At 41.1% G+C, this 26809-nt stretch overlaps 3 protein-coding genes across 5 annotated transcripts in view; 2 read left to right on the top strand and 1 right to left on the bottom strand.

Moving 5' to 3' along the window:
* The window catches only part of pex16 (peroxisomal biogenesis factor 16), a 10215-nt gene extending 4608 nt beyond the window's left edge, over nucleotides 1-5607 (bottom strand). Inside the window, exons 1-8 of the mRNA XM_042213989.1 lie at nucleotides 5301-5607; nucleotides 5039-5074; nucleotides 4432-4508; nucleotides 3069-3202; nucleotides 2666-2766; nucleotides 2205-2285; nucleotides 1114-1263; nucleotides 251-323 (exon numbers count right to left, since the gene is read on the bottom strand). Coding sequence (XP_042069923.1) covers nucleotides 251-323; nucleotides 1114-1263; nucleotides 2205-2285; nucleotides 2666-2766; nucleotides 3069-3202; nucleotides 4432-4508; nucleotides 5039-5074; nucleotides 5301-5433 — 785 coding nt within the window. The 5' untranslated portion in view covers nucleotides 5434-5607. The remainder of the gene's footprint in view (nucleotides 1-250; nucleotides 324-1113; nucleotides 1264-2204; nucleotides 2286-2665; nucleotides 2767-3068; nucleotides 3203-4431; nucleotides 4509-5038; nucleotides 5075-5300) is intronic.
* Nucleotides 5608-8693: 3086 nt separating this feature from the next.
* On the top strand, nucleotides 8694-21996 carry cars1 (cysteinyl-tRNA synthetase 1). 2 transcript variants are annotated; one of them, XM_005947091.2, is made up of 23 exons: nucleotides 8695-8817; nucleotides 10207-10434; nucleotides 12096-12187; nucleotides 13215-13303; nucleotides 13427-13523; nucleotides 14037-14135; nucleotides 14650-14799; nucleotides 15208-15348; nucleotides 15644-15732; nucleotides 15830-15951; nucleotides 16162-16274; nucleotides 16443-16571; nucleotides 16718-16847; nucleotides 17233-17336; nucleotides 17665-17762; nucleotides 17893-18082; nucleotides 18352-18420; nucleotides 18523-18604; nucleotides 18728-18808; nucleotides 19118-19185; nucleotides 19522-19581; nucleotides 19664-19747; nucleotides 20261-21996. In XM_005947091.2, exons 1-23 carry the CDS (start codon nucleotides 8796-8798, stop codon nucleotides 20387-20389), a joined length of 2466 nt encoding a protein of 821 aa, XP_005947153.1. In that variant the 5' UTR covers nucleotides 8695-8795; the 3' UTR covers nucleotides 20390-21996. The 2 variants fall into 2 exon arrangements, with proteins under 2 accessions (XP_005947154.1, XP_005947153.1); XM_005947092.2 differs by lacking the exon at nucleotides 10207-10434 and having other exon boundaries at nucleotides 8694-8817.
* A 1750-nt stretch (nucleotides 21997-23746) lies between these two features.
* On the top strand, nucleotides 23747-26371 carry ccnb2 (cyclin B2). 2 transcript variants are annotated; one of them, XM_005947094.2, is made up of 8 exons: nucleotides 23747-23933; nucleotides 24087-24200; nucleotides 24568-24846; nucleotides 24916-25074; nucleotides 25148-25384; nucleotides 25550-25690; nucleotides 25760-25870; nucleotides 25948-26371. In XM_005947094.2, the coding sequence occupies exons 1-8, from the start codon at nucleotides 23910-23912 to the stop codon at nucleotides 26047-26049; spliced, it is 1167 nt and encodes a 388-aa protein (XP_005947156.1). In that variant the 5' UTR covers nucleotides 23747-23909; the 3' UTR covers nucleotides 26050-26371. The 2 variants fall into 2 exon arrangements, with proteins under 2 accessions (XP_005947156.1, XP_005947155.1); XM_005947093.2 differs by having other exon boundaries at nucleotides 24084-24200.
* Nucleotides 26372-26809: the final 438 nt, after the last annotated feature.

The raw sequence follows: 26809 nt of genomic DNA, 5'->3' as shown, positions 1-26809 counted from the left end.
TTACTTGTTACTTGAAAAAGTAATCGGATTACAGTAACGTGTTACTTGCCCATCTCTGCTTGTATGTGACACAATATAAAAGGTGGATGTATGTGTATTTGGGTACTACGCAGATTGTTTGTTTGGTTATTGTCCTGTCTCAACTCCATCCTCCACCCGCACACATTTTCCTTCCAAGATAATAATTAATAAGTTCTTATTTGATAATGAAGTAGCCAACTGGAGTACTGCAAAAGAGGAACTCGCTTACCTGGATAGTTCAAGGACTCCAGAGATAAGCCATGGCTTCCAAGACTGTTTTCCAAAGAGTCCAAGGCAGAGTACTGCAGTTGGGAAGAACTGATTTAAGGAAAATTATAATAACTTCCCACAAGAGCAAAGTGCAGCCATCTGTAAATGGATATTTATATGAGGCCAGAAAGTCTGAAAACCTTGAACTGTTCCAGGACTGAGTACTTAACTGCTTCACACTGATTCTCACTCCGGCTCGCAGTCTGCCATCTAGAGGTGACGGTGATATTGCAGCTTTCTGAACCACAGTGTATTTCTGTCAAAGCTGTGGTGGTTTCACAGCAAAGTGTCATTTTAAAAATGTTTTGAACTGTTTTTTACTGACATGACAAATATGAATGGACATGAAGGATGTATAAAAATGTTTTCCACTGTTAAAAAACAGAAATGTTCAAAGGCTAAGAGCGAAAGATGGCAATTGTGATTTTAAATAAATAACACTGGTCCACACAGAGGATGCTACAAAATATGTTTGTTTTTAATCTTCTCTAAAATATTATTAATGCAGTGCAGTTAAAATATCTGCTCTTACTCCAACTGTAAACTTCACACTGAACTTTCTTGTTCTCGAGTGTCACCAGTGGTGTGTTTGTCCTGAGGTACACGCTTTGGCTGTAAACGTCATCCCCACCTCGTTAACTGTTCACCTGCCTCAACGTAAGAACAGCAAAGATCCCACTGAAAGCACAAAGTCCAGCTGAACAGAATCAAGCTTCTGGGATTTCCTTACCTGGATGATTGAGCGCGTTTAAGAAATATCAGGAATAACAGAACTTTTGTTTAAACAGGTGAGGCAACACAGAGAGAGGAAGGTAAGGATACGGTGCGCCAGGGGTCGTGCGATGTACACAGACTCAGCAATTGTCTCTTGGAGCCCCAGAGGTGTTGGTTGGCTGTTGAGTGTTTCCTTTAAGCTGCTCCTTTGCTTTTTGTGACTCTGTGCTCCCCAGAGCCGGGTCTGCAGCGAGGGAGCTGCCACATCACCAACACGGGACAGGTCATGCACAAAAAGCACAGAGTTAGAGGTGCATCTTTATTCCGCCTCCTGACACTCGCTCTACAACATTTGCGGATTTTCCTGTCTAACAGCAAAGTAAAAAAATTAATGAACAATGTCTATTACTTTAATCTACAGGACAGAATGAAGTTCATTAAAGGTTTTAACATGAAGACATTTGGTCACTTTTTTGTTTCAGTTACAAATTCAAATCAACATTTTTGAAAACAAGCAGCAAACAAAAGAAGAAAAAACTGTTTGTTTCTTTTTTTCTTTTTAGAGTTTACCACAAAAAAGTTCAGGAATACTTCACATAGCATTGTATAAGTGTTTACTGCTAAAACAGCTGACTATCTATGAACAGGTAATGCAATCAGCCAGTTTTGTAAACCCCTTAAATTAAAGCTGAAAGTCAGCAATTCAATCAGATCTTGAGGACATATTCGAGGAGACTTGTGGGGCTAAATACAATAACCCAAGTTCTGTCTGAATTTATAAGAATTTAAAGTCTGCCTACACGACTTCACCACCCAATACATCACATTGATATATAGCAGAAAACTGGCCAGACAACAGAAGAAGCTGAATCACAGTCGTTTATATGCACGGTGAAGATGCTGAAGGAAAATTCAAAATGAAATAAACATCAACATCTGGGACAGATAGAGGGGAACAACATGGAATGGATCTTAAATCAAGTGAGGAGGTGATATGAGCTAACAAAGAAGCTTAAGGACAACCTGGTGTTAGTCGGCATTAAGAGATTTCTCAGAAGCCGGCCTTTGTTCAGACAGAAACTGGATATTTTCAAATACCACACCAGCAGAGTACCACAGGATTTGGTTTTAGGCTTAACTGTCAGGCAGCTTGAATCTTAAGAGGTTAAAATGTTTTAAAGAGTTTAAGCCAAACTTACCACTGCCGAGCGGCCTAATGACTCGTCCTGACCTCTGGCCCACAAAGCAGGTGTCTTCCTGCTGCTCTGTGTTACTTTCATCTATGGAGAAAAGCGTTAATTTAGCCTTCACGCACAAATCACAGAGCGGGAAGTGAGAAATGTCATTCGTTTGTGTGCTTTAAGGAAGGATTCATTACTTTTGAGGGAGTCTCTGAGCTTTAGCATACAAGAAGCGCTGCTAGCACGTGTTTACTTTATCAGGCTCTTGCCTTTATTTACTTATTTAGCCCAAGTTACTCAGTTAGTTTCAGCAACTGGGCTAAAATGCTCCCTGCAGCTCACAATAGAAATGCTAACAGTCAAATGTGACAGGATTCTGGAGCCATTATGAATTCACATCTGGTTTTACATTCTTCAATTCAAAACAAAACGTCTCACAGTCATTGAAGGTGCAGGCCATTTTATAAAAGACAACTGACCTTCACCAGAAAAGTCTCCACCTCTGTCAAGGGGGATTATGGGAGGTGAAGTCTGGATGCCAGATTTGTACCACAGAAGAAGCACAATCCGAAAAACTGCCCTGTGAAGGAGTCACATAAAATGTCTGTAAGTTCTCAGTCATCCAGGTGGAGTCCTTTGACAGCTACACTGTCATGTTGAAACAACCACAAAGATGGAACACCGTTTGTCTAACACAGACTATATTTTGTGCCTATGCATTAAAGCAATAGGCACAGAAGGAAAGCTATTGTCCTCCTTTTGAACATGTACAGTAATTTTTACTTTTCCATTTTCCAAAAAAACAACTTAAAATGTAGCCAGTGCAAAATCAGTATCAGTGTTTTTATCATTTCAAATTAAAGTCAAGTTTCCAAGCCATACTTAAAAATCTGAATAAGTCCAATGACAAGCCATCGTCCAACTTCACCCCACAGCTTACAGGCCCCCATCTCCAGGAAGACCTCCACATACTCCAGCACAGACAGCCACGTCAGGAGCCTCTGTTGAGAGATGGACTAGAAACACCACAACACAAAGGATGGACGACTTATTAGATGAAAAAGGATGAAACCCTCACTTCTTCCCAGAACAACATCCTGTGCACAGTTTCTGAAGTCTTTGTATAGTTTCTTTACTGAAGGAAACCGTACAGTAAAAGATGGATGCAGCCATGGTGATGTTAGCCATTGGTTTCTCAGCCCATCTATTTGAGCCTCAGTGTTAGTGTTTTGGTTGCCGCAATGTTAGCTTTAAAAACCAGAAGTTAACATATTTGGAAAACAGGGTGGAGTGCTACGTCCTCGGCTCACGCTAGCAATGGTTACCAAGCTGCATTCTGAAAGCCGTACAGAAGGAACAGGCAGGCACACTGCTACTCATCACAAGCCAAGCTTCTTGGATGAGCTTTAGCACAATTTAATCACCCGACTATAGTGTTTATGAAGGGAGTACAAAAGTATAAGGACCAAAAACTACTTTGTACCAATCTGGTTTACTGATCATTTGATGCCGGGCATTATGGAGCCTTTGGAATCAGCCTTAAGCAGCTACAGCTGGATATTCAGACACATATTTAGATGAGAAGGCCTGGCTCACAGTCTCCGCTCTAATTTATCCCAAAGGTGAGGTCAGGACTCTGTGCAGGCCAGTCAAGTTCTTCCACACCAAACTCACTCATCCATGTCTTTATGGACCTTGCTTTGTGCACCGGTGCGCAGTCATGTTAAAACAGGAAGGGGCCATCCCCAAACTGTTCCCACAAAGCTGGGAGCATGAAAATGTCCAAAATGTCTCGGTATGCTGAAGCATTAAGAGTTCCTTTTAATGAAACTAAGGCGCTGAGTGCTTAAAAACACCCGCACACCATAATCCCCCCTCCACCAAACTTTACACTCGGCACAGTCCATCAGACTGCCACCGCTCTAGTGTCCAGTGGCAGCGAGCTTTAAACCACAGAATTCAATGGCCTGATGGGTAAGTGAATACTTTAGCAGTACAGTGTATTTGTCCCATTGTGCTCTGGTAAATCCTATAGGGTCACTAAAACTATAAAAACTGATCATGGTAACAATAGACTAAGACCATAAGTTTTTTAAGCATCTCTTTAGAATTTCTAGTTTTTATTGCTGCACCACAAAGGACAGCCATTTCAATTTGACTGCACTCTTCTGCAAAGAGAGTAAATGCTTTTCTTTTCTACTGTACTGTGAGAACTGATTTTTGTTTGAATGAAAGCAGAGCTCACCACAGGGAAGGTACATCTCAGCCCTTTGCGCAGAATGTGGTCATTGAATAGCACCAGGAGATTGGAGGCAGAGTACACTAAAAAGATACAAAGTGACGACGAAAATATTTGAATAGTACACACCTATATACAGCATGTTCATTTGTGGACACATAATGCTTAGAAAACTGAACAGAATGCATAGTGATAATATAACCTGCAAAGTTTCCTCACCGCTCAATGTTAACATCAAATTATAGTCCATTATTATTCTCAAGTAAGTACCCTGTAATATAATTAATCTGCAAACCATTTATGTCCATTATGTAAAAAAATACTTCAAAAAGTTGTATAATGCTAAAAATAAATAGATGTTTATTTTGTTTCGTATAATGTTTTGGCGCACAGGCTGGGGGAGGGTCACCATTCTCCAATCAATGGAAAACAGGACATAATCTGGGATTTGAGAGAACATGATGTCCCTCCTGAGATCTCTGAGCCTTCTGGCTTTTCAGAATTTATGTATTCATTCATATTTCTTCATTCACATGGCAAACTCCTAATATATAAGGCGTTGATGCAAGAAAGAACTAACTAGTCTCTGTGTTGGTCCTTAACATCTACTTACCTAGTTCAGATATTTCATGGGAATCTGTAAATCTCCCTGCAAAATACAAACAAAGAAACAAAGAAAGAAAACATGCCGTCATTCATTTTGCACTGCACGAGCACTTGTAGCTAGTGTTGCCGAGCTAAAGTGAAACTAACAAGAGATCAGGAGAGTTCACCTCCCAAAAAACAATCATAAGTCCAGTTGAGCTTTTGCATTACTTCTAAACAGAGAACCTTAATCCCAACACACTGTATATAAACCTGCTGCTGCGACTGACCTGCGAGCAGGTAAGAGACAGTGCGCACGGTACTCTCCAGCTGCGCGGTGGCAGCTGGGTTTCTCCTCACGTACTCCGTGTAGCGCTCATAAATGCGCGTCACTTTGTCCAGATACTCCTTAACGTGAGACATTTCAGCTTTCTCTGAAAGACACACCCTGCATTTAACCGCTGTGCTCACAACAGACCAGCTAATCTACTTGTGTGACTTCTTACTCCTGTATTCCAAAAGTATATCGTAAACGTCCGCTTCTTCTTCTTCTTCTTCTTCCGCCTGCCATTGCTTTTTATTGTCTGTTGGCAAACAGCGAAACGGTGCATTACTCCCACCAACCGGTACGGAGTGTGGACCGAAAAGTAAATGTCTTTCAATATGATCCAGATCAGAGGATTTAACCATCAGTGTACCGAGGAGGAGGTTTTGGAGTTGAACTTGTCAGCACCTGACGCTCCTGTTAGTGTAATATAAGATGTTCAACAGTTTCTTCGTCTCCACAGTAATTACTTTTTCCTGTACTGCGTTTCCATGTTATAAATAATGTTCTGTTTAAACTAGTGTGCCCACGTCTGAGTCTAATATGACCATCCTCTCCTGCTCCTTCCTGTTTCTCATTTTTCATAGATTTTCTTTGAACACATGAAAGGCAGTCCTGTTCGTTTAATAATCCTCATCGGTGGATGTCGCATAAAAAGTTAGGACGCGTGCCAAAGTCAGAGGTTAAAAGTGGGACTGTGTTTTTTGTTTTGGGGGGTTTTGCCACAACACCAGAATGACTGCAGGTGTCCCTAAGTTGCGGTTGTGGTACTTCAGCATGTACCTCTAGTGAAGAGGAGCATAAAGAGAGTGAGATTGTTTTAAGTGGCAGGTAATTTCAAATATAGCATTTCTATCAGCTCAACAAAAATCAGCCAACACACAAACTGTTTGTGTGAAGTTTGTCTCACAGGTCCAGCTGCTGCATCTCACAGAGAGAGAGAAAAAAGAGAGCCAACTTCACTCAGAGATGGAGAAAGCTCGGAAAGACAGGACACGACGGGAAGAAGAGAGGTCAGATCTAAAGGTAAGGACTGCTAAGTGATGTTTGATGAACTGGAAATTTGAAGCTTAAAGAACAGTGTGTGACTGGTGCACAGTAGCCGTGGGTTCATGGTCAGAGTTAGGTTAGATCAAGTCAGTAGCGGTTTTTGATACGGGCGACACGGGCGGCTGCCCGGGGCGGCATCACGGGCATCAGCAAAAAAAAAAAAAATTGCTCGTACTCATTGTTGGAGCTATTTGTTCTTTGTTTTTGTTCTTATTTTTTAAATTAGTTAAAGTTTGTTAGTTTACTTATATTTTGGGGTTTATTTGTCGGTTAATATTTTGTTTTAAATTATTTGTTTGTTTGTTGTTATGTTGTTAAATTAGTTAGTAAGAGCTGTAGGGCCATTTTGTTTCTATAAATAAAGAGACTGGTATAGGACCAGCATGCATTGGGGTGGGCCTATGGTTTTTTACCAGAGCAGGAGAAGCAGCAGGAAGGATCTTGTTATTGCTTGCCAAGATGGATAAATAAACCAAAACCAAAACTCTCAACTAAAATGTTTGGACAATGGACTTCTTTTGCCTGCGTACGAAATATTACCTCAGTGCAGCAGTGGCTTGTGGACTTTAAGTTGTGGGACGTTTGATCATTCAAAAGTAAAGGAATTGCCACTACACTCATGCTGCCCCGACGTCAGCCAGCGCATATTGGGAATGGTACAGGCACCGATTGGTTTTCTATCGCCCATTTGCTGGGAGTAAGGGCACCCTCCGTTTGCGAGGTGCGCCTGCTGCTTGCGGCGCAGAGAGGAGAGGGCGGGGCGGCGGGGAGCAGCATCTAATAACCAACTCGCAAAATAAAACAAAATAAAAACAAACCAACAAACACGAAAACACCAGACATTATGATACAGACTTATAATTTGCACCGATGTTTTTTCGAAATTCTATACACGAAAAGTGAGCGCGAGAGCCCTCGGTGCGCCTGCTCGCTGCTGAAGTCAAAGTAAACTTTATTGTCATCTCCGCTACATACAGTCCAGTATATAGAGAGACGAGACGACGAGGCTCCAGTTACAGCAGTGCAAGTAAACAAACAATAAATATAAGAAGAGTAAGAAAATAAATATCACTTTAGGATTAGGGGTAAAGGGAGTGTTCGCCCAGGGCGCCAAACAGGCCAGGACCGCCACTGGATCAAGTGTAGCAGAGATTCAAATGAATTTTATCTGATGATCCACTGACTGAATTCCACCTTCATAAAACTTTATACCATTTAGAAAAAAGACTGCATAAACAAGATACTGTCAGTGTAGAGGATGGAAATCAGCCAGGACAACTCATGAAACACCTTGTTGAATTAATTTGTGTAAATCCACAAAGAGCAGCAGGTCATCTGATCACAGCCTATACACTAAGAAAATATACTGGAGCTCTCAATAGAAGTTATTGTGTTATTATACTTTTCCCCACATTGAGCCATTACAGCCAATTCTAGGGTTCCTCCACCTGCTGAATCCCACTTTAACCCCTGACTGTACCCTGTTTAAAGGCAACGTCACCCTCTACAATGTAGAGTCTACAATGTAGGCAACAAAAAATAGATATATATATTTTATTTTATTTCTTTTTTTCAGATTCTGTTTAACTATAGAATGTCGGTACTTTTCCACTGAGATTTAAAACCACATTCCAAGAAATAATTTTTTAAAATATTTTTCCAGCTCGTGCCCATATAACTTAAACTTGATTGATCATCAACTTTTCCTTAAAAGTTCTAGGATGCTGCTCTGTTCTAGGATGCCCTCTGGACCCAGTGGAGGTGGTGAGTGACAGGAGAATGGCGGCTAAGCTGTCATCCCTGTTGGACAACATCTCCCACCCCATGCAGGAGACTTGACAGCACTGAGCAGCTCCTTCAGTGGGAGACTGCGGCACCCACGGTGTGGGACGAGAGAGATTTCGCAGGTCTTTCCTCCCCACTGCTGTCAGACTCCATAATAAAGACTTTAACTGATCAGCACACTCATATGATCCACTCAACTCCAAAACCTCAACCCATTGCAATAAGACTGCTATATGTGCAATTCTTGTACAATTCTTCTTCTGACGAAGTTGTACTTTTGTATTTTCTTACTCAGTTGTATATAGCATTTGTATTTCTATTTTATTCTATTGTATATAGTATTTTATTTTATTTTATTGCATTCAGTGTTTTCTAATTTCTGCTACATAACTTTGCACACAAAACAAATTTCCCACACACACACACACACACACACACACACACACACACAGAACAAAAACAAAAAACATTGTCTAAACTTCCGCTTTGACGAGTGTACCATCATTTATGTCCGCCAGCTCTCAGGTTCAAACACTTTGGTTCCTATTCCTACCGTCGTTTATACGGGTTCTTCTTCCGGGCACGTTATTGTTGCATCAGCATCCAGCCTTTGATTACTGTGACAATGTCGGCTTCGGGAGATCCGGGTACAGTAAATAATATATGGTGTTTGCTTTATGGGTTCGTTAGTTGAAAAACCGCATAAAGCTATGACAGCACAACCTAACGCATTTTGATGAAGTGTCACAGCGAATATGCTAACGCTCAGGCTAGCTAATATGTAGAGCTGTGTCCCAAAGTCTGCAGTTGAGCCGCTTAGCTAAAGGAAACACTGTCAATGAGTGACAAGCCGAATTTCATATAAAAAATACAGCTTAAACTAATACTTAATACCTCGGCATAAACACAGGGCAGCAAATACTATTTAGCAATTTGTCTGCGTTTAAAAAAGGTAGCCTCATCTTCGGCTCATTTGTCCAGTCAAACAGGATGTTATGAAGTAACTACAGTTTATTCTCTTTTATTTGTTTATAGTGTTTTAGTGAACCTATTCCTGTGTGATGTGTGGGGTGTTTTTGTTGAACTGTGGTTTGTTTAAGTCTATGTTCGGGTTTAAGTTCCATCTTCTTTCGTGTCATCTTTAAGAAAATTATTAGCATCCGACAGTATCGCCTTTTTGTTTGATATTTTTATAAAGGTTTATGGAAAGCATTGAAATTATTATTATTATTATTATTATTATTATTATTATTATTATTATTATTATTACTACTAGTAGTAGTAGTAGTATAACTTAGCCTGTTATGAGAAACACTGTTAACGTTTTCAAGTGCTTACTGTGATTTTTACTCTCAGGTCAGTAATTTAAATTTTATACAGCACAACAATGAAATAAAACAGTCGAGGTGTGAATAAAGTGCAGACTTTCAGCTTCAAGTTAATAAGGAAATGAACCTAAAATAACTAAGAAATTGCTTATTAGTACGTTCCTAATTTACCTTTAAACCAGTGAAACCTGACCCTTTAAAACATTGGTAACATTAACAGTTTTACCAATATATTTGCTGTATTTATTTTCAGCCCCTCGGTTGATATAAAATGTGTTCCTGTCCAAATACTTGTTGACCTGCAGTTAGAATTACAGCTCAAATAGTAACACAGTATGAAAATCACGGGTTGCTTCTATAAGACATGTAACCTGCACCCTTAATTACATTTCTTTTCTCCATCTTTTGCTTTCTCCTGTTTCCACTCAGTGCTTGCACCTCTTTTGTTTTCTTATACATATATAAGGTTCTCTGTGAGTGGCTAAAGGCCAGTGTTATTCAGCATTAGTTCTGCTAGGCTATGTTTGGGTAGCGAGTAGTTTCATTTAACTCACTCATAAGTGCAGTTTACTTTGGACGTGTGCTGACTTTCCAACTGATCGAGTAATTCTTGGTTCTGACCAAAGTCATTAGTCTCATTGGTTATTCCACTGTCCAGTGGAGTAAGGTGGTAATTCTTTGCGAACATTTGCCCTCTTGTTTCTGCAGCCTTTGAGTATGGCTTCTTGCTACAGATAAGTGAGGAGGCTGCACTGACAGTGGCCCTGAATGACTACCTAACCTCACGCAGCTACCTGGCTGGGTTCAGCCCCACCCAGGTCGACCAGAAAGCCTTTAAGCTCCTCCACAGACCCCCAGATCCACAACATGTCCACGCTCTGCGCTGGTACAGACACATAGCAGCCCTGCAACAGGACCTCAACCCAGAAAGCAGCAGTGAGTAGAAAGCTGAAGGCATGAACAGGCTAGATGTGGTCCTGCGCCTGCTGGCCGTGGATGTGGAGGCACTCTGAGGCTGTAACGTGCCCTCTTAAACAAACTGACTCTCAGCATGAACTAAGGCTTCCTTTGCAGGCACTGGAATGAACTCTGTTTTAGCTTGCACTTTTGATGTCAGTCATAGCAACTTGATGTGTGTGGTACCTGCAGCTAAGCGCTGAGGAGACTCGCGTTATCGCTGTGTAAACACGGCAGCAACAGCTGGTGAAGACCCCACAGGCAAATACTCTTTGTTCCCATACCTGGCTAAATAGCTTAATATTAATAAGGACAACTTTACAAAAAATGTAAAACATCATGAAAAGAAAGAGTAACACAGAAATGTTTATTTATTCATCTAAACGATGTGTAAGAGCGTACTTGGTTACGTGGCTGATGTGAGTGGGAGTGAAACTCTTATTAAAAAAGCCAGTAAATAGTAAATTTGACCTATTACGCTCACTTTCATCGCTGTATTTTTATCCGGGGACTCCAGTGTGTTGTTTTGCTCATCTGATGCTGTGCCAGTCTCGGATGTCTAGATTTCTTTCACCTTCACTTTCCATTTAACTCTGCTGTGTTACTGGAAAATCCCATTCTTCTTTACAAGGACACAGTAGACACGATAGATGTAAGTTTGGGGTCTGAAAGGTGAAGCAAAACCAGAAATGCTTCAAAACTGTATATATTTTTTAAAAATGTATTTTTACCATGTGGTTGTTAAAAGACTTCTGGTTCTGTAGACTTCTGGGGACAGCAGCCTCCCTCACTCTGTGTCCTCAGTGGAGTTTCCTGGGGAGTTCTTGGGCTTACCTGCTTCTTTTGGTCGCTCCAAAAGAAAAGAGGGTTATCAAGGATATGTTCACCAGCTATGACCAGTGACTCTGGCCATGTTAAATAAAAGTGTTGACCATTAGCTATCTTAAGCACAATGTGTCCACTTGAAGTTGTTTTTTAACTAATCATATGGGGTATCTAACTATTTTTAGATTCCATATTCTAGCAGGGTTGCACTGCTTGTGAACAGTACTTGTGCTTTCCCTTTGAGCAGACTGCATCAACTCTTTTTCTGATGCGCTGTGTGGATGTTGAACCCTGCCTTTGAGCAAATATTTGACTGGAAATTGAAGCTCAGTAGGTAGACACAGTGACAGAAGTTCAGACTAAAGAGGAAATATTTTCTTTTGTTGACACTGATGAAGAGGAAACTTTATTGTGTGTCTTTGATAAGAATGGGATGATGAGAATATTTATATTTATTGTTAACTACTGTTGAAATATCACACTCCTCAGCACTGCACTAGAACCTATAACAGATTTCTGTCATTGCTTTACTTTAACTATTTCAAGCAAAAATAAATCCATTTACATGTGTCACAGTTTTTGAACCATTATCACAGCACTGGGCATCAGTTCTTTGCTCTTTCACTGTCTCATGTTATCTGACGTGAGCTCTGAGTCACTGTCTTATTGGTAGCCTTTATTGATTAGTCTTATTAATTAGCCCTAATGGAACATGATGTCACCAAAGCATCCATATGAATAGCTTCGACAGAGGTAGAACCCCTTTTCTTATGACGTGAAAACTGAAATTGTCCCTTGTTCCTTTCTTTTTTTAGTCAAAGGAAAGCGTGTCCAGCCTCCTTGGTCTCCACCAGCAGGAACAGATGTTCCTCAGCTGCGACTCTACAACAGCCTGACAAGAGCAAAGGTAGAGACGAATGTAAAGCGCACATCAGTGCTGGTGTTGCTGGGAAATGAGGTCCTCGTGAAGTCGCTACATTAGATACCGCATCCCTCAATGTATATACAGCCACAGGCTGGACAGAGTCAGTTTTATTTATACTCATGCAGTGATGTGAAATTGAAACGATAAGCTATGATTTGCAGGCAAATTAAGATTATGAGGCCTGTTAAAGTTACAAGGGATTAATAAGGGGCTGCAACAATTCACCGAGTAACTCGAATAACTTAAAAAATAATCGATGCAAATTTTGTGCTTTGGCGCTTCGTTTATTACACGAAGCATCTGTAGCTCTCGGTTTCTGCCATGTAACTGTGAGCGTTTCGCCCACATTTGTGACTAACAATTGGAGCTGCAATAGAAACGTATGTAGGAGCAGACATGGGAATAAAAGTATGACAGTGCACGTCATCCATTGGACAGGTGGGCAGCCTGACGCAGGGCTAAACCACTGAAGCAAACACAATTCTAAAGAGTCTGTGATCGTTACTGTACAACTTATAAAAAGAAAGAATGCATATATATTTAGATTATTTCATTCAAGTTTTTAATAGTGACAGGATTTAAAGCCTCACTGTTTTCCAAAGTATGCAATCCAGGTATGGTTTAAAGAAGTTATAGTCACATTTCTTTTGACTGATGTATCTTGTGACAGATGTGCTCTCATTCTTGGTATAGAATGCAGCACTTTCACTTCACATTTGTAGATTTAATGCATATTTTTAAAGTCTGCTTGCATTTTGCCACATGCACACACAACTGGTTTCCGTTAGTCTGGCACAACCAGACTGTTCTGGATCAGGAAGAAGTCTCGACTGAAAAAACAAACGTAGAAATATAACCATCTATGCAACCTAATCTCTCGCTGTGGCTCTTGTTTCTATTACACTGCATTTAAAAATACCGCTGCCACCAGTAAGATACATTTTTGTCAGATTTTTTTATTTTAAAGTATTTGTTATCCTCATTTAAGTTCATAACCTCCATGTTTCAGGAGCTGTTTGTTCCTCAGAAAGGGAATAAAGTAACATGGTACTGCTGTGGTCCTACAGTGTACGATGCCTCCCACATGGGACATGCCAGGTAAGCAAGATCAGAGGAATTTAAGCACTGAAATTCTGGGTTGGAAATGATCCTTCATATAGCGAGACTGTTATATTTTTTTCTATTACAACAACATTTTAATGAATAATTTGCTTTATGCAGATCCTACATATCCTTTGATATTCTGCGAAGGATACTGAGGGACTACTTCAAGTATGATGTGATCTACTGCATGAACATTACAGACATAGATGACAAAGTAAGTCTGCTTTGATGTGTTTTAGATGTTTTTAATTTTTTTAATAAAGGTTTTTGCATGAAATGTGGGAGATGGGTTGTCCAAGCTCATCTGTGTCTGTAATGATTAATGTAGTCCTGTTGAAATAAGTGCAAGGTCCTTGTTAACATTCACATTTTCACACATCTGTCTGTGTGTTTATAGGCATGCAGGTAAAAACAGGTTCAGCTTGTAAGCTGACATGTCTCTGAGAAGTTATGGCAGGAATTCAGTGTCTTGTGATGACCTAATTAGACATGGGGAAAACATAAATGTACACATGCAGGTTTTCAGCTGCTCAGAAAATTAGGAGCTGATTTGTATTTGTTGTTTTGTAATGGGCTAAACGGGCGTCAGGACTACAGGACAGGCCAGTTTAGCACCCAGACTGTCCTACTATGGAGCTGATGTTGCAATACATGCAGGATGCTTTTGAACTTTTGGAATAAGCAAACTCTGCTGTTTTGGTTTATTATTGGGATATTCTTCTTTCAGATCATTAAAAGAGCCCGGCAGAATTACCTTCTGGACCAGTACAAAGAGAAACAGCCACAAGCGGCTCAAATACTGCAGGATGTGCTCAGCGCCAGAACGGTGAGACAGGTTTAAGCCCTGGATGCACTGCACCTGTGTGAAGTACTTATTGATCTGACAGTGATGGTGTAAATCTTCTCTTTGTTTTCATTGATCGCACAGCATGTATCTCTCTGGAGATTATTGGTCATTATTTAGCGAGGCAGATAATTCAAATAACACAAAACAGAACTGTGCAGTACTTAGTAAAACAGATAAATACTGCGTTAATGTTAAACATTTATGTCACTGAGTTTATAATATCAGAAGATCTAGTTGCAAACCTCCTCCTACAACAACTCTGCTCCATCGGCAGGCTCTGTTGGTTTCCCTATGGGTTGTATCAGTGTTTGTGAAGTAGCAGCTGGTTAACCACAGCATGCACAAACACTAGACTCTATAGACACAAGCATCAGTACACCCTGTACTGTAGCTAGTAGAAGTCCAAGCTTCAGCTCTATCTAAAAACAGAGACAAGCTGAAAGTTTGTTTTTTAATTTCTGTGGATTTCTGTGTGTTATTCTGCCAATTCCAGCCGTTTCAGGCCCAGCTGGCGTCCACCACAGACCCGGACAAGAAGCAGATGCTGGAAAAGCTGGACAGTGCAGTTACAGCCAGTCTGCAACCGCTGCAAGCAGCAATGGAGAGCAAAGCCGCAGATGAAGTCATACGACCTCTGGCACACGTGAGTCTGTTCTGATGTGGTGGCAACTTCAGAGAAATATCACTAGAAATACAGAAAATGCTTTTTTGTTTTTATTTTGTTTGATTTTTGTGCTTCAAAAATAACTGCAGCAGATTCATGGATAGATGGTCAGTGCTCTACATTTACAACAGTGGGAGGACAGATTAGCTTTATTACTGCTTGTATTCACTGCCACCATTTGGGATTAGTAACTCAGGGTTAGTGTGACTGATCTGAGTTCCAACTAGGAACTCCACCCAGTTTTACCAGGTCTGCACCAAGAACTAATAAGGATCGTTTTATCACTAGAATCCTGCAAAACTACTCTGTTAATAGTGACCACGAATAAAAGTGTGGAGCTGGAAATGAGCTCAACAAGTCCAATTAAATTGTCTTTTCTTCCCCAAGGTGTTGTTGGAGAATTCCAAGGACTTGCTGGCAGACTGGTTGGACAAACAATTCGGAAGTCACGTCACAGAGAATTCCATCTTCTCCCTTCTCCCTAAATACTGGGAAGAAGACTATCACAAAGATATGAAAGCACTCAATGTAAGTATAAAAAAGCCAAATGATTTTTTTGATTTTCTGAGAAAATCTCTTAAAGGAATTAAATAAACGCCCCCTGTAAAAATCCAACATGTGTAAAGAAACTTTTTCTATGAATTGTTCAGTTTTACTTGTGTTGTTGAACGTTAGCTTTTCTGAGATAACAATGGCTGAAACTGCTCTGTCCAAACTTCTGTTACTGGAAGCACACTATGTCTAAAATATCATTGTTAAAATGTGCTTTGAAATCAGCATTTTCCTGCTGTAACTGGATTTAAGTTGTCATTTTGGCACACAGGTTCTTCCCCCTGATGTCCTTACTCGAGTCGGTGAATACGTGCCCGAGATCGTGGAGTTTGTGAGGAAAATAGTTTCAAATGGTTATGGGTGAGGAAGATGCTGCCGCTGTTCACGATTTGTGTCGTACCGAACGAACTGCTTGCATCGCTGTCGCTATAGTTACTTGTTTCTCTGGTGTCTGCAGGTACGAGTCAAACGGTTCAGTATACTTTGACACCTTGAAGTTTGATTCCAGTCCGCAGCACTCGTACGCTAAACTGGTGCCGGAGGCGGTCGGCGATCAGAAAGCTTTACAAGAGGGAGAAGGTACACTTACTCAGTTTGTCAAACTAAAACAAGCACCACACAACAGGTGCAGACATGCCCGACAACACACAACAGGTCAGGGATTTTCAGTGCTTGACTCAGTGAGAGCAGAAGAGATTCACCAAGATTTCCCTCCTACCAATATTTGAGTAGAGAATGAGTACAATGTTCAGTTTTTAACCTGTTGTCGTTGTTTTCCTGGCTCTGTAGGAGATCTGAGCATTTCTGCAGAGAGACTAAGTGAGAAAAAGTCACCGAATGACTTTGCATTGTGGAAAGCCTCCAAGCCTGGAGAACCATCATGGGGCTCTCCATGGGGGAAGGTGAGCCTTCATTTTCAGAGACTTTAAAGACCGTGTGATCATCCTTTGCATTTAAAGCTTTTCTTTTATATAAACGTGAAAGTGTCATTTGAGGCTCTGTGAAATGGAACGAGAATTTGTACTTATGAGAAAGGAAGTCATCGGTGTTTTCTTTGAATGTTGTGACAGGGAAGACCCGGGTGGCACATTGAATGTTCAGCCATGGCTGGCTCTATCTTGGGCGAGTCGATGGACATCCACGGGGGAGGGTTTGATCTGCGATTCCCTCATCATGACAACGAGCTGGCTCAGTCAGAGGTAACTGTTGCAGAAAATGTGTTCCTGTTTACTATGTAAATGCCTGACGTAACACACACTTTGAAACATCCTGAATGTGTTTAAAGCCGTTTCCAGTGATGAAGGGTAAAACCTGTTATGACCACAGTTGCTTGTGCTGCTTACAGGCGTTCTTTGAGAACGATTACTGGGTCCAGTACTTTCTGCACACCGGGCACCTGACAATCTCAGGCTGCAAGATGTCAAAGTCTCTGAAGAATTTCATCACGATCAAGGACGCCTTAGCGAAGAACACAGGTGATACATGTGTTCCTGCTTTGTAGACTGCATCACTTGAGCATACATCACCATTAATAAACTGTCAGGGAGTTTTTCCAGCTATGAGGCTGCACAAACTGTCACAGCTCAAAGCCAAAATCATCATTTTAACAGCAAACTGAATGCTGCTGGGGGTTCCCATGATGCATTGGGTGTTTCTTCTTCAGACATACTTTTTCACTTATTATCTGTTTATACACCACTTTGCATTTAATTATTATTGAATGCAATGGTTCCCTCTCTCACCCCAACAGCAGTTGTTACTTATTTTATATCTGAAGAGAAACACATTATCCATAACGAACACTAAGTTCTTCAGTTGGATTAGAACTATTTAACGGTCTCACTGTTTGTCTCCACGCAGCACGTCAGCTCCGTCTGGCTTTCTTGATGCATTCCTGGAAGGACACTCTGGACTATTCTTCTAACACGATGGAGTCAGCCGTCCAGTACGAGAAGTTTATGAATGTAGGTGAAAGCAAGAACAAAGACAGTGTTGGAAGATTTGTCTGTTTTTGTTTTGTTTGTTGTTTGTAGCTTGTACTCACTACAGCCTGTACATACTTATAGTTATAGAATATTCACAACATACTTCATACCGTGTACATTATAACATACCATAATAGACCCATTTCTGTAATACACTCACATATCTATATTATTGCTAATATATATTGTAATATATCTATATCACGGCTAAAGCACTTCTGGATGGATGCAAACTGCATTTCGTTGCCCTGTACCTGTGCATGTGCAATGACAATAAAGTTGAATTCTATTCTATTCTGTTTGCAAGGAGTTCTTCCTGAATGTGAAAGACATCCTGCGTGCGCCTACTGACATCACCGGTCAGTTTGAGAAGTGGGAGACGGCAGAGGTGGAGCTCAACAACAGGTGAGAGAGCGACTCGGTAGATTAGAAGACCAGTTTGTTGTTCTTCATCAAAATTTGCACTTTCAGAGTTGTGTGCGTGCAAACACAACACATTCATACTTAAAACTAAAAAGTGACTTGTGTTGTGTAGTTTCTGTGACAGGAAGTCTGCCGTCCACGAGGCTCTGTGTGACAACGTGGACACCCGCACTGCCATGGAGGAGATGAGAACGCTGGTCAGCCAAAGCAACGGTTACATTGCCAGCAAGAAGAGCGCCAAACTCAGGCCCAACCGCATGCTGATGGAAAGTATTGCTGCGTACCTCACCAACATGCTGAAGGTGAGCACGTTTCTGCTGCTGCGTTTATCGTTTCACAGCTCTCAGAATAATGAATTTTACAGAACACCTTGATTCTGTATGGAGGAGAAATCATGCTGTTTGTTCTTATCTCATTTATACAACATGCCTCATTCATCCATTCACACACATGAAAGTGGATGTGATACACTTTGATACTTCTCCAAGTTAAGAAACAACTCCATTACTGGGCAAAATCAGTGTGGAGATGCCTAACAAACCCTTCAAATGAAACTTTTGTTGTTGTCTAGATATTTGGTGCAGTTGAAGGATCGGACCCCATAGGTTTTCCCATGGGTGGACAGAGTCAGAGTGTTGATGTAAGTGAACTGGTTTTCACTTTTTGTGATTGAATTGTGTCTCTTGTGGCATTATTATGAGAAATGTACTGCATATGAAAAATTCCCCTTAATTGTCCACAGCTGGAGAGCGCAGTGATGCCATACCTCACAGTGCTGTCAGATTTTAGAGAGCGCGTCCGCAAAATTGCTCGAGAGCAGAAAGGTAAGAACATGCGCTTTAAACAAAACTGTTTACTTTATAACTCAAAACATCACCTCCATGTTGAATCAGAGAGAACTGAAACATGAAATTCTTCTTCTTCTTTTTCTTTTCTTACTTATTCAGTGACAGAGCTGCTGCAGCTCTGCGATGTTGTCCGTGACGACATGTTGCCAGAGCTTGGAGTACGTCTGGAAGATCACGAAGGTAAGATGTCTGTGTTTGAAGTTATAGAGATAAAGAATCGGCTCAGGTTTTGATCTTCCTCATCAGGTCTGCCTCCTTTGCGCAGCTGTCTGTGGACTGGGTTAGTTATTACTGGAATAAACTGGCTACGTCTGTGTCACGAAATCATTATCCGCACCATTCATCACATCTTTATGACTGCAGCGCAGTAAGATGCCCTGCTCAATAAATCCGAGCCTTTACTCTCTTCGTAAGAATGTAAAAAAGTTCTGACCTTGTTTCGTTCTTACAAAGTGAAGAGTGTTGGAAAATAAGGGGGTTGTGTTGCAGGCCTGCCCACTGTGGTGAAGCTAGTGGACAAGGAGACATTACTGAAGGAGAGAGAGGAGAAGAAGAGGGTAAGAGAAGACATCATCACACATCGAGTGCATGTCTGGAGCAGTTTAGGTCCTAAGATTGACAGGAGATAATTTATCCCAATTTAAAGTAAACGATAAGCCAGAAAAAAGAAGTGCCCCCTCCCAAAACTGAAGGACGCTGAGTTTCCAAGGATATAAGGACGGGCATTTCAACATCTAACAGCTAGTTTGTTCAGACAAAAGAAATTCTTAGCTGATTTACAATTTTAACAGAAGTCCGCTGCAAGCCTTCATTTTTATGTAAAATTGTTTTTTAAAAATGCAAACAACATGTGTTTTAAAACATTTCACACAATAAAATTCCATCTTTCACAGATGGAAGAAGAGAAGAAAATGAAGAAGCTAGAGGCTGCTAAGAAGAAACAGGAGCAAGAGGTCAGTCTGATGGTTTATATAGACAGTGACCTTCTGCGTTTGTGTCATCAGGGAAATCTTCATGTTTCTGTTACTGTTGCAGATGGCGAAACTGGCCAAGATGAAGATCCCTGCAAGCGAAATGTTTCGCAGTGAAACAGACAAATACTCAAAATTCGATGAAACGGTAAATCCTTATTTTACCTCCCATGCTTAATTTTTCATGAGAAGAACCTGTTAAGCTGGTGCCATGTTGGTGGTGAGACTCGTGGGCCCTGATGACCTCAGGAATCTGTTGCTGAGGGCTTAAAACCTGGGATATCTAGGAAAGCAAAGACAAAGATTAGCACCCGGTACTCCAGGTCGTGAGGTGGTCATGGGGCCAACGACCCCACGCCACGAAATCATGAAGTTACAGCAATAAAAGTGGGGATTTGGTGCTCACAGCTAGACGTGTGCCTGAGGTCAATGACGTGATGCGGATCCAAGAGTAGGAAAGACCTAGCTCACGGGGATTTGCTTGTACAGACATGAATGTCCTTATTTGAAATGACATCCGCATTCAGTGTAACTGTGTGTGCGTCAGAACTTGAGGAAAATTCAGAAAGGTAATTTAAAAGTTACCATGGAAACGACAGCTCACAAACCGTGTCAACCTGAAAAGCTTTAAAGGTGTGTTTGGTTTTGTCGCCGTTAACAGGGTTTCCCCACTCATGACGTTGAAGGGAAGGAGCTCAGCAAAGGTCAAGCCAAGAAGCTCCGCAAGCTCTACGAGACCCAAGAAAAGTTACACAACGAGTATCTACAGATGAACCAAAATGGCAACTGATTCTGCCGCTCAGCCAATCCATCCACACCGCAGGGAAGAACTATAGAATAAATAATAAGGCCAGAGCTTCATTCTGTCTCCTCTTCATCCTACTTTGGTTCAGGAAACCGACGTGTGTGTGGATTGTGTTTTGTCCATTTACGTAACAGTTACATTTACATTCCATAACCATGCAATATGAGAGAAAACCACCACCCGACATGACTTTGTTCTTGCTCTGTTGGAGGTTGGACGTCTTTCACAACAGTAAAATCAAAGCAACAGGTAATAAAGTGGGATTTTGATGATGTGGCGGTGCAGCCTCTGTTAGCAGTGTATGTTTTTCTTGAAACTCTGTGACACTGCCATTTGTTCAAGTATTAAAGCCTTTTTTAACCGTTAGTGCTTTCATGAATGAAAGATGCTAAATGGGTGGCTAGCGGATTAATAGGAAACACCAGCTTTAAGTGTTTTTTTTTTTCCACCATGAATCTTTGGGACAGCTTCCTTAAGATACCCCGGAGGAAGGATTTAAAACATTTAAATTTCAGAGGCCACTTAAGAAACTAGGACTGTTGTGGAGGGCTGCACCAGCTTAGAAAGAGATCAAATGAATACGCAGTAGAACCGAGTTCAGCTTGTTGTTTCATACACTTTATCCTGCTGATCAGCAGTGTGTGATATATCACTCTGTGTGTTTGACCTTTTACCTCACGGGTCTGTTAAAGTAACTATGTTGTGTCATTCAAATATAGTTCATTTTTATGCAAATGTGCATTTGTCAAAGGGACTTTTGCTTTTGCTAAGAACTGGATCAAATTTTCACCCCTAAACGGGGAAACGACCATTGAATTCATTGTTTCAGTTGTAGAGGTGACTTGTAACAGAAACCATTAGATGGTTTGTGTCTTTCTCAATACCTGTGTCACCTTCTACAAGAGTTACCTTGAAAAGCTAATAAAGTATGGTGGACATTTTTATTTTAATTGGATGTACCCTCATTTAGGAGCATATGGAGGAAAACTAGATGCATCCTGCCCTTAGGTTAAAAGCAATTGCCTCATGGTTGCAGAAAATTAGTGGTACATTATACCCTGCTGTGCTTGGAGCACATGGGAACACAAGTGATGTGTTTTGGGGTTTTTTTTTGTTTTTTGTTTTTTGTTTTTATAACTAACTGAACAAAGAGAATCTGTTGGTCCTTTCACTACCCTGAACCTCACACCTCGGACCCCATCGATTCAGCAATTCCTTAAAACATCTGGGTTCTTTATTTTGTGCCATCTCAACAAAGGGACATTTTCATAGGCCATTTCCAGCTGTGGCATAATGAAACGCTGTGAGATCAAGAAGTGGAATTGAAAATAGAAAATGCCACCAAACTCTCGAGCAGCTGGTTTTTGTTTTTCTTTTAAAAGTCACACTGGGACGATTTAACCCCTGCAACCTGTTGCATGGGTTCTTGTGGCTTGAGTAACATCACATGGCAAAGTGCATTTTGTTATTCAGCCGTCCTTCAGGGGTTTGCATTTTTGTACTACGTGTTCTCCATATCTGTGGTTATAAGATGACTTGAATTGATTTAAGGGATGCTCAAATAAAGAGTAAGCGAGTGCAGTGCTGTATGATTACGTGGTCAGCTTTGTGACATGCTGTGACTGTGGATTCATGTTTAAGCTCCTAATGGGGAGATAATTTCATTATGCCAGTGGTTGACAGATCAGAAGAATACCAGCCCAAGTAAACATGAAGGTGATTCAATACTTCTGCATCAGTCACTTATTTTGCTGATTTAAAAGAACGTAAAATACGACACGTAAGGTTTCAAATGTGGTTCTAATTTGAAGTTCACAAATTTGGGTTGCAGCTTTAATATTTAATAAAAATGCATGCATTTCTGTGTCAAACGTGGCCTGGCCCACATGGAAAACACAGTGGAGTCTGAAGGCATCTTGAAAATCATTCATATTTTCTTGCAAATTCAGAAATAATGAGAACTTTTAAAGGTTGCTTGTCACAGACTTTCCTCTGCAGTCACCTCTTGCACAATAAACGTGTTTAGGCGGTTTGGAACATTGCCAGATCATACATACACATAACATGGCTTATCAGGTCTGTTGTCCATGGACAAAGGTGGGCAAGACCACCCACCCGCTCCACGATGTGCTGGCCTATCACAGGAGCACATTCAGTGAGAGACTTACGTTGCCCAAATGCACCACAGAACGACACAGGAGATCATTCCTGTCTGTAGGTATCTCCCTGCACAACTCCTCCATCTAATGCACAGTACACACTGTAATAGTTATGCCCTATTGCACATCCTGTACAGCTTAATTTCAACCTTATATATTTAATTTTTCTTATATACTGAGATATTTATAATTGAGCTATTATATACATTAGACCTATTTTTTTTTTCCAAATTAGTAAAGTATTGTATTATTTAATTTAAGATTTTTACTGTCTTGGAGCAACTGTGAGCACATAATATAGTCTGGGATTAATAAAGTATTCTGATTCTGATTCTTTGCAATATCTGCCAAATCAGACATGCAGAGTTACCTACAGACAGCTTGTAGTGTCTATGGATGCTGTTTGTGTTTCCATGTTCACATTGAATGAAAGTATAGTAAGAAGATAAATTAATGGAATCTAAAGCAAACATCTAAGTATTGCTTTAATGTGGTTTTTGAAATATTTAAAATGGAAAAATTGACATTTTCCTTAAAAATTCGAAAAGACAAATTCTACAAAATATGGAATGAATGGATTAGCTTTGTGTCCCCCCTCTGCCCTGAATTTATGTAAGGCCAGCCCTGAACTGGTGTATCTCTCATGTATTGTACAATGTCAGGTCGACCCTCTACTTCATAATATGTATTGATGTACTATATGTAAATAAGTTAAACATGCTGCATTATGTATACACTGTCAAGCCACCAAATACACTCTTTGTTATCTGAATGTAAAACAAAATGACTAAGAAAAAGTCCCTTTTTTTGAAGGGGGGGGGTTCTTTTTTGACTAAATAATATTAATGCACTTTTTCAATAAAAATATAATTTTTTAAAAAAGGAATCTAAAGCAGTAAAAGGATTGCTACAGCGCGTTGCCCCACAGGGGTTTGTGTCTTCGTCAGGTCCCAAACCAGGGATTTTTCATACACAGTTTTTAACAACAGTTGCCTTTAGGCATAAGACTTACTTACGTATTATTTAGCATTTGCTATAAATCTACTATCTGGCGCTATATTACTGTAGATGAAGCGATGACTGTGAGGTTACCGAGCACTTTAAAAGCTCATATGGCTTTAATTCCTACCTGAAATCACTAGCCAATCACAAGCGTCCGAACGAAATCGCTACATCCAATCAGATTTAGAGGACAACTATTTGAAAGCTGCTCGTCGCTGTGTTGTTTAGCTACGGAAATAACTGTTTACGGATTTTGTAGGGAAGCTGTTCTCTGTTAGTCTGAATTATATGCTCTTTTTCTTGTTCTTGGTCACTCTGTATCCTCGTTGCTGCCCACGGTAAACATGTCTGTGGAAGTTCGTGCTGTGGTGAGTCGAAAGGCTTTTGTTTGCTAGAGAAGCGCTGCTGTTGGCTAGTTGATGCTAGCGCTGCAATAATAACGCTATCGTTTCAGTAATGTTAAACACGCTGTAGAAAAGTCGGTCAAGCCTTTTTAATGTGCATGTTTGTCTCGTTAGCAGCTCCTAACCGCAGAGAACCGGCAGAAACCGGGGAAAGCCGCCGCAGCAGCGGGTCCGAGGAGAGCAGCTCTCGGAGAGATTACCAACTTTAACGCAGCAGTGACTGTCACAAAGGTAAGAGCATCTTGGTTTGGTTCCTGACTCATTTTGGCTGCTTTGCAGTCACTTGGTAAGTAGGCAATAAAGTCTTATAATAGAGGTCTGATTTATTGGTATGCCTGCTAGACTAGAAGTAGTTTTACTGGCTGACTTTCAACCCAGACTTCATCTGTCTGTGTCTTTTGCAATAAACACAAACCTTGTCAACTGGTTTAGCTGAGCCAAACCAAGAACCTTGCAGCAGACTGAAATCCCCTTAGTGGTTTGCAAAAGGGAAGGTCGCAATAGTTGAACAGAATTTTATTCCTGTCCAATCTGAAAGTCTTATTAGTGACTCGTGTTGCATTTCCCAACTGTAATGATTCCAAACTTGTTTCCTTAGAGAACAGGACAGACAAAAGTGTCAGCCAAGCCATCTTGTGTCAAAGTGGCTAAACCTGCCGATGTAGCAGTTCGACCGGTCCAAGCAGCTACAGAGCCTCTTCCTTTGGTTTTGGAGGAATCTGCAACTGATGTGTCCATGAAGGAGGAGACAGAGTTGTGCCTGGCTTTCTCTGAGGCACTGCTTGCGGTGCAGGACGTGGATGAGGAGGATTCAGACCAGCCACAGCTCTGTTCAGAATATGTGAAGGATATCTACAAGTATCTGCACAACCTGGAGGTAGTTTCTTCCCCTACCTTCTGACACCAGCTGCTGTCGTCTCTGACTTACATCAGTTTGTCTTCTCAGTTGCAGCAGACAGTACGAGCAAACTACATGCAGGGCTACGAAATCACTGATGGTATGCGAGCGCTTCTCATCGACTGGCTGGTCCAGGTTCACTCCAGGTTCCAGCTGCTGCAGGAGACTCTGTACCTCACAGTTGCCATTCTGGACCGCTTTCTTCAGGTGATGTTTCTGAACAGCCTTGTCTATGGGTTTGTGACCTGGATCTAAAAGGCTTCTTCTGGTTATGCTGCAGGTCCAGCCAGTGTCTCGCAGGAAGCTGCAACTTGTCGGTGTGACTGCCATGCTGGTGGCCTGCAAGTATGAGGAGATGTATGCCCCAGAGGTTGGCGACTTTGCCTACATAACCGACAACGCCTTTACAAAATCTCAGATTCTCGAGATGGAGCAGCAGATTCTGAAGGGCCTGAAATTTCAGCTGGGGCGTCCTCTCCCACTGCACTTTCTCAGACGGGCATCTAAGGTGGCAAATGTGAGTTTCATTATGAATTTAATGTGGAGAAGACTTCAACAGTGTAGGAATCCGCTGCCTCCAATTCATAACTTGCATGTGTATCACTCTGTATTAAAGGAAAATGGCAGCTAAGGTGTTAGAGAAACTGTAAGGATCTTAAACCTTGACGTGCATGTTTAACAGTCTGATGGGGAGAGACACACGCTGGCCAAGTACCTGATGGAGCTGACCCTGCTCGACTACAATATGGTGCACTACAGGCCCTCTGAGGTCGCTGCTGCTTCCCTCTGCCTCTCCCAGCTGCTGCTGGACGGCCTACCCTGGGTAAGTTTAAAGTCACTTTTTATGAACATCTTGCTCCTTCAAGCTGGCTGTTAATTGACCTCCCATCAGTCTCCCACACAGCAGCACTACTCTACCTATGACGAGGCCCACCTGAAGCCCATCATGCAGCACATTGCCAAAAATGTTGTGCTGGTAAATGAAGGGAAAACGAAGTTCCAGGTGAGTTGGCTGAGAATAAATACACCAGCTCATATCATGTGTGAGTAGAGACTGACCTTGAGGATCTGTCTCTGTAGGCTGTGAAGAAAAAGTACTCGAGCAGCAAGCTTCTCAAGATCAGCCTCATTCCTCAGCTCAAATCTTCAATTGTCAAGAACATGGCAGCAGCTGTACTCTGACTCGACTTTTTTCTTTTTATGATCTGAGAATTTGAGCCATTTGTGTTGGCTTTTTTTTTTTTCTTTTTTTCTAATGCACCTTGAACTGCATATCCAAGAAAAAGCTGAGAAGTTGTTGTGCAGCTTCCAGAGGATCTACAAACTGCTTCTATGAAGTAAAGTTTTTCTCATCTCTAACTTTTTATTTTATTTTTTTCCCACCAGTAGATTTTAACTATTGAATGATTAAACAAGCCTGTTGGGCAGCAAACAGTTTTGCATCTGCATGTAATGTACCTTGTTGGAGATCGAAATAAAGTTTTAGATGGTTCTTAGACTTTAACTTTTGTCTTAGTGTGTTTGTGGGGGTCCCCCCCCCCCCCAAATTTCATAACCTGCTTGGTTTTACTTCATCATAGACAGGTGGAAAACATGAGACAATGCAAAGCCTGACTATGTTCTTGGCATGCATCTCAGTAAAAGGGCTCACAAATGACTTCATTGTGGAGGCTGGGGAGATATCGCTGCCTATCAGAACAGCTGATTCTGGAAGTGAACCAAGACTTGTGGAACAATGTTTGCATTGGAGCACTGAACTAAGATGGGGGGGGGGTGTCCTTATCAATCACATTTCTGTAGCGATGACATGAAACTGGTATTGGAGCCTAAATGGACTGCATGCTAAAACTTAAGGTTGGTTGTTTTTTTTTTTTTTTTATTAAAGTGACAGTTTATCCCCAACAATGCAGCTCCTGACATCACTAGCACACAAACAGCTCCA

Source organism: Haplochromis burtoni, unplaced genomic scaffold (genome assembly GCF_018398535.1).
Source record: "Haplochromis burtoni strain Fernald_Lab_line unplaced genomic scaffold, NCSU_Asbu1 Contig_509, whole genome shotgun sequence".
Classification (NCBI taxonomy): Eukaryota; Metazoa; Chordata; class Actinopteri; order Cichliformes; family Cichlidae; genus Haplochromis; species Haplochromis burtoni.
Note: the sequence above shows the minus strand (reverse complement) of the source record. Positions and strands in the feature narration are given on the sequence as shown.

What these genes read in the sequence shown, in the direction of transcription:
- cars1 (XM_005947091.2), top strand. Translation starts at nt 8,796, where the DNA reads ATGTCGGCTTCGGGAGATCCGG. An exon ending in GAGGTGGAGCTCAACAACAG is followed by an intron (nt 17,763 to 17,892) that starts GTGAGAGAGCGA and finishes TGTGTTGTGTAG; the next exon opens with TTTCTGTGACAGGAAGTCTG. An exon ending in AGAGAGAGGAGAAGAAGAGG is followed by an intron (nt 19,186 to 19,521) that starts GTAAGAGAAGAC and finishes CATCTTTCACAG; the next exon opens with ATGGAAGAAGAGAAGAAAAT.
- ccnb2 (XM_005947093.2), top strand. Translation starts at nt 23,910, where the DNA reads ATGTCTGTGGAAGTTCGTGCTGTG. An exon ending in CAGCAGTGACTGTCACAAAG is followed by an intron (nt 24,201 to 24,567) that starts GTAAGAGCATCT and finishes TTGTTTCCTTAG; the next exon opens with AGAACAGGACAGACAAAAGT. An exon ending in TTCTGGACCGCTTTCTTCAG is followed by an intron (nt 25,075 to 25,147) that starts GTGATGTTTCTG and finishes GTTATGCTGCAG; the next exon opens with GTCCAGCCAGTGTCTCGCAG.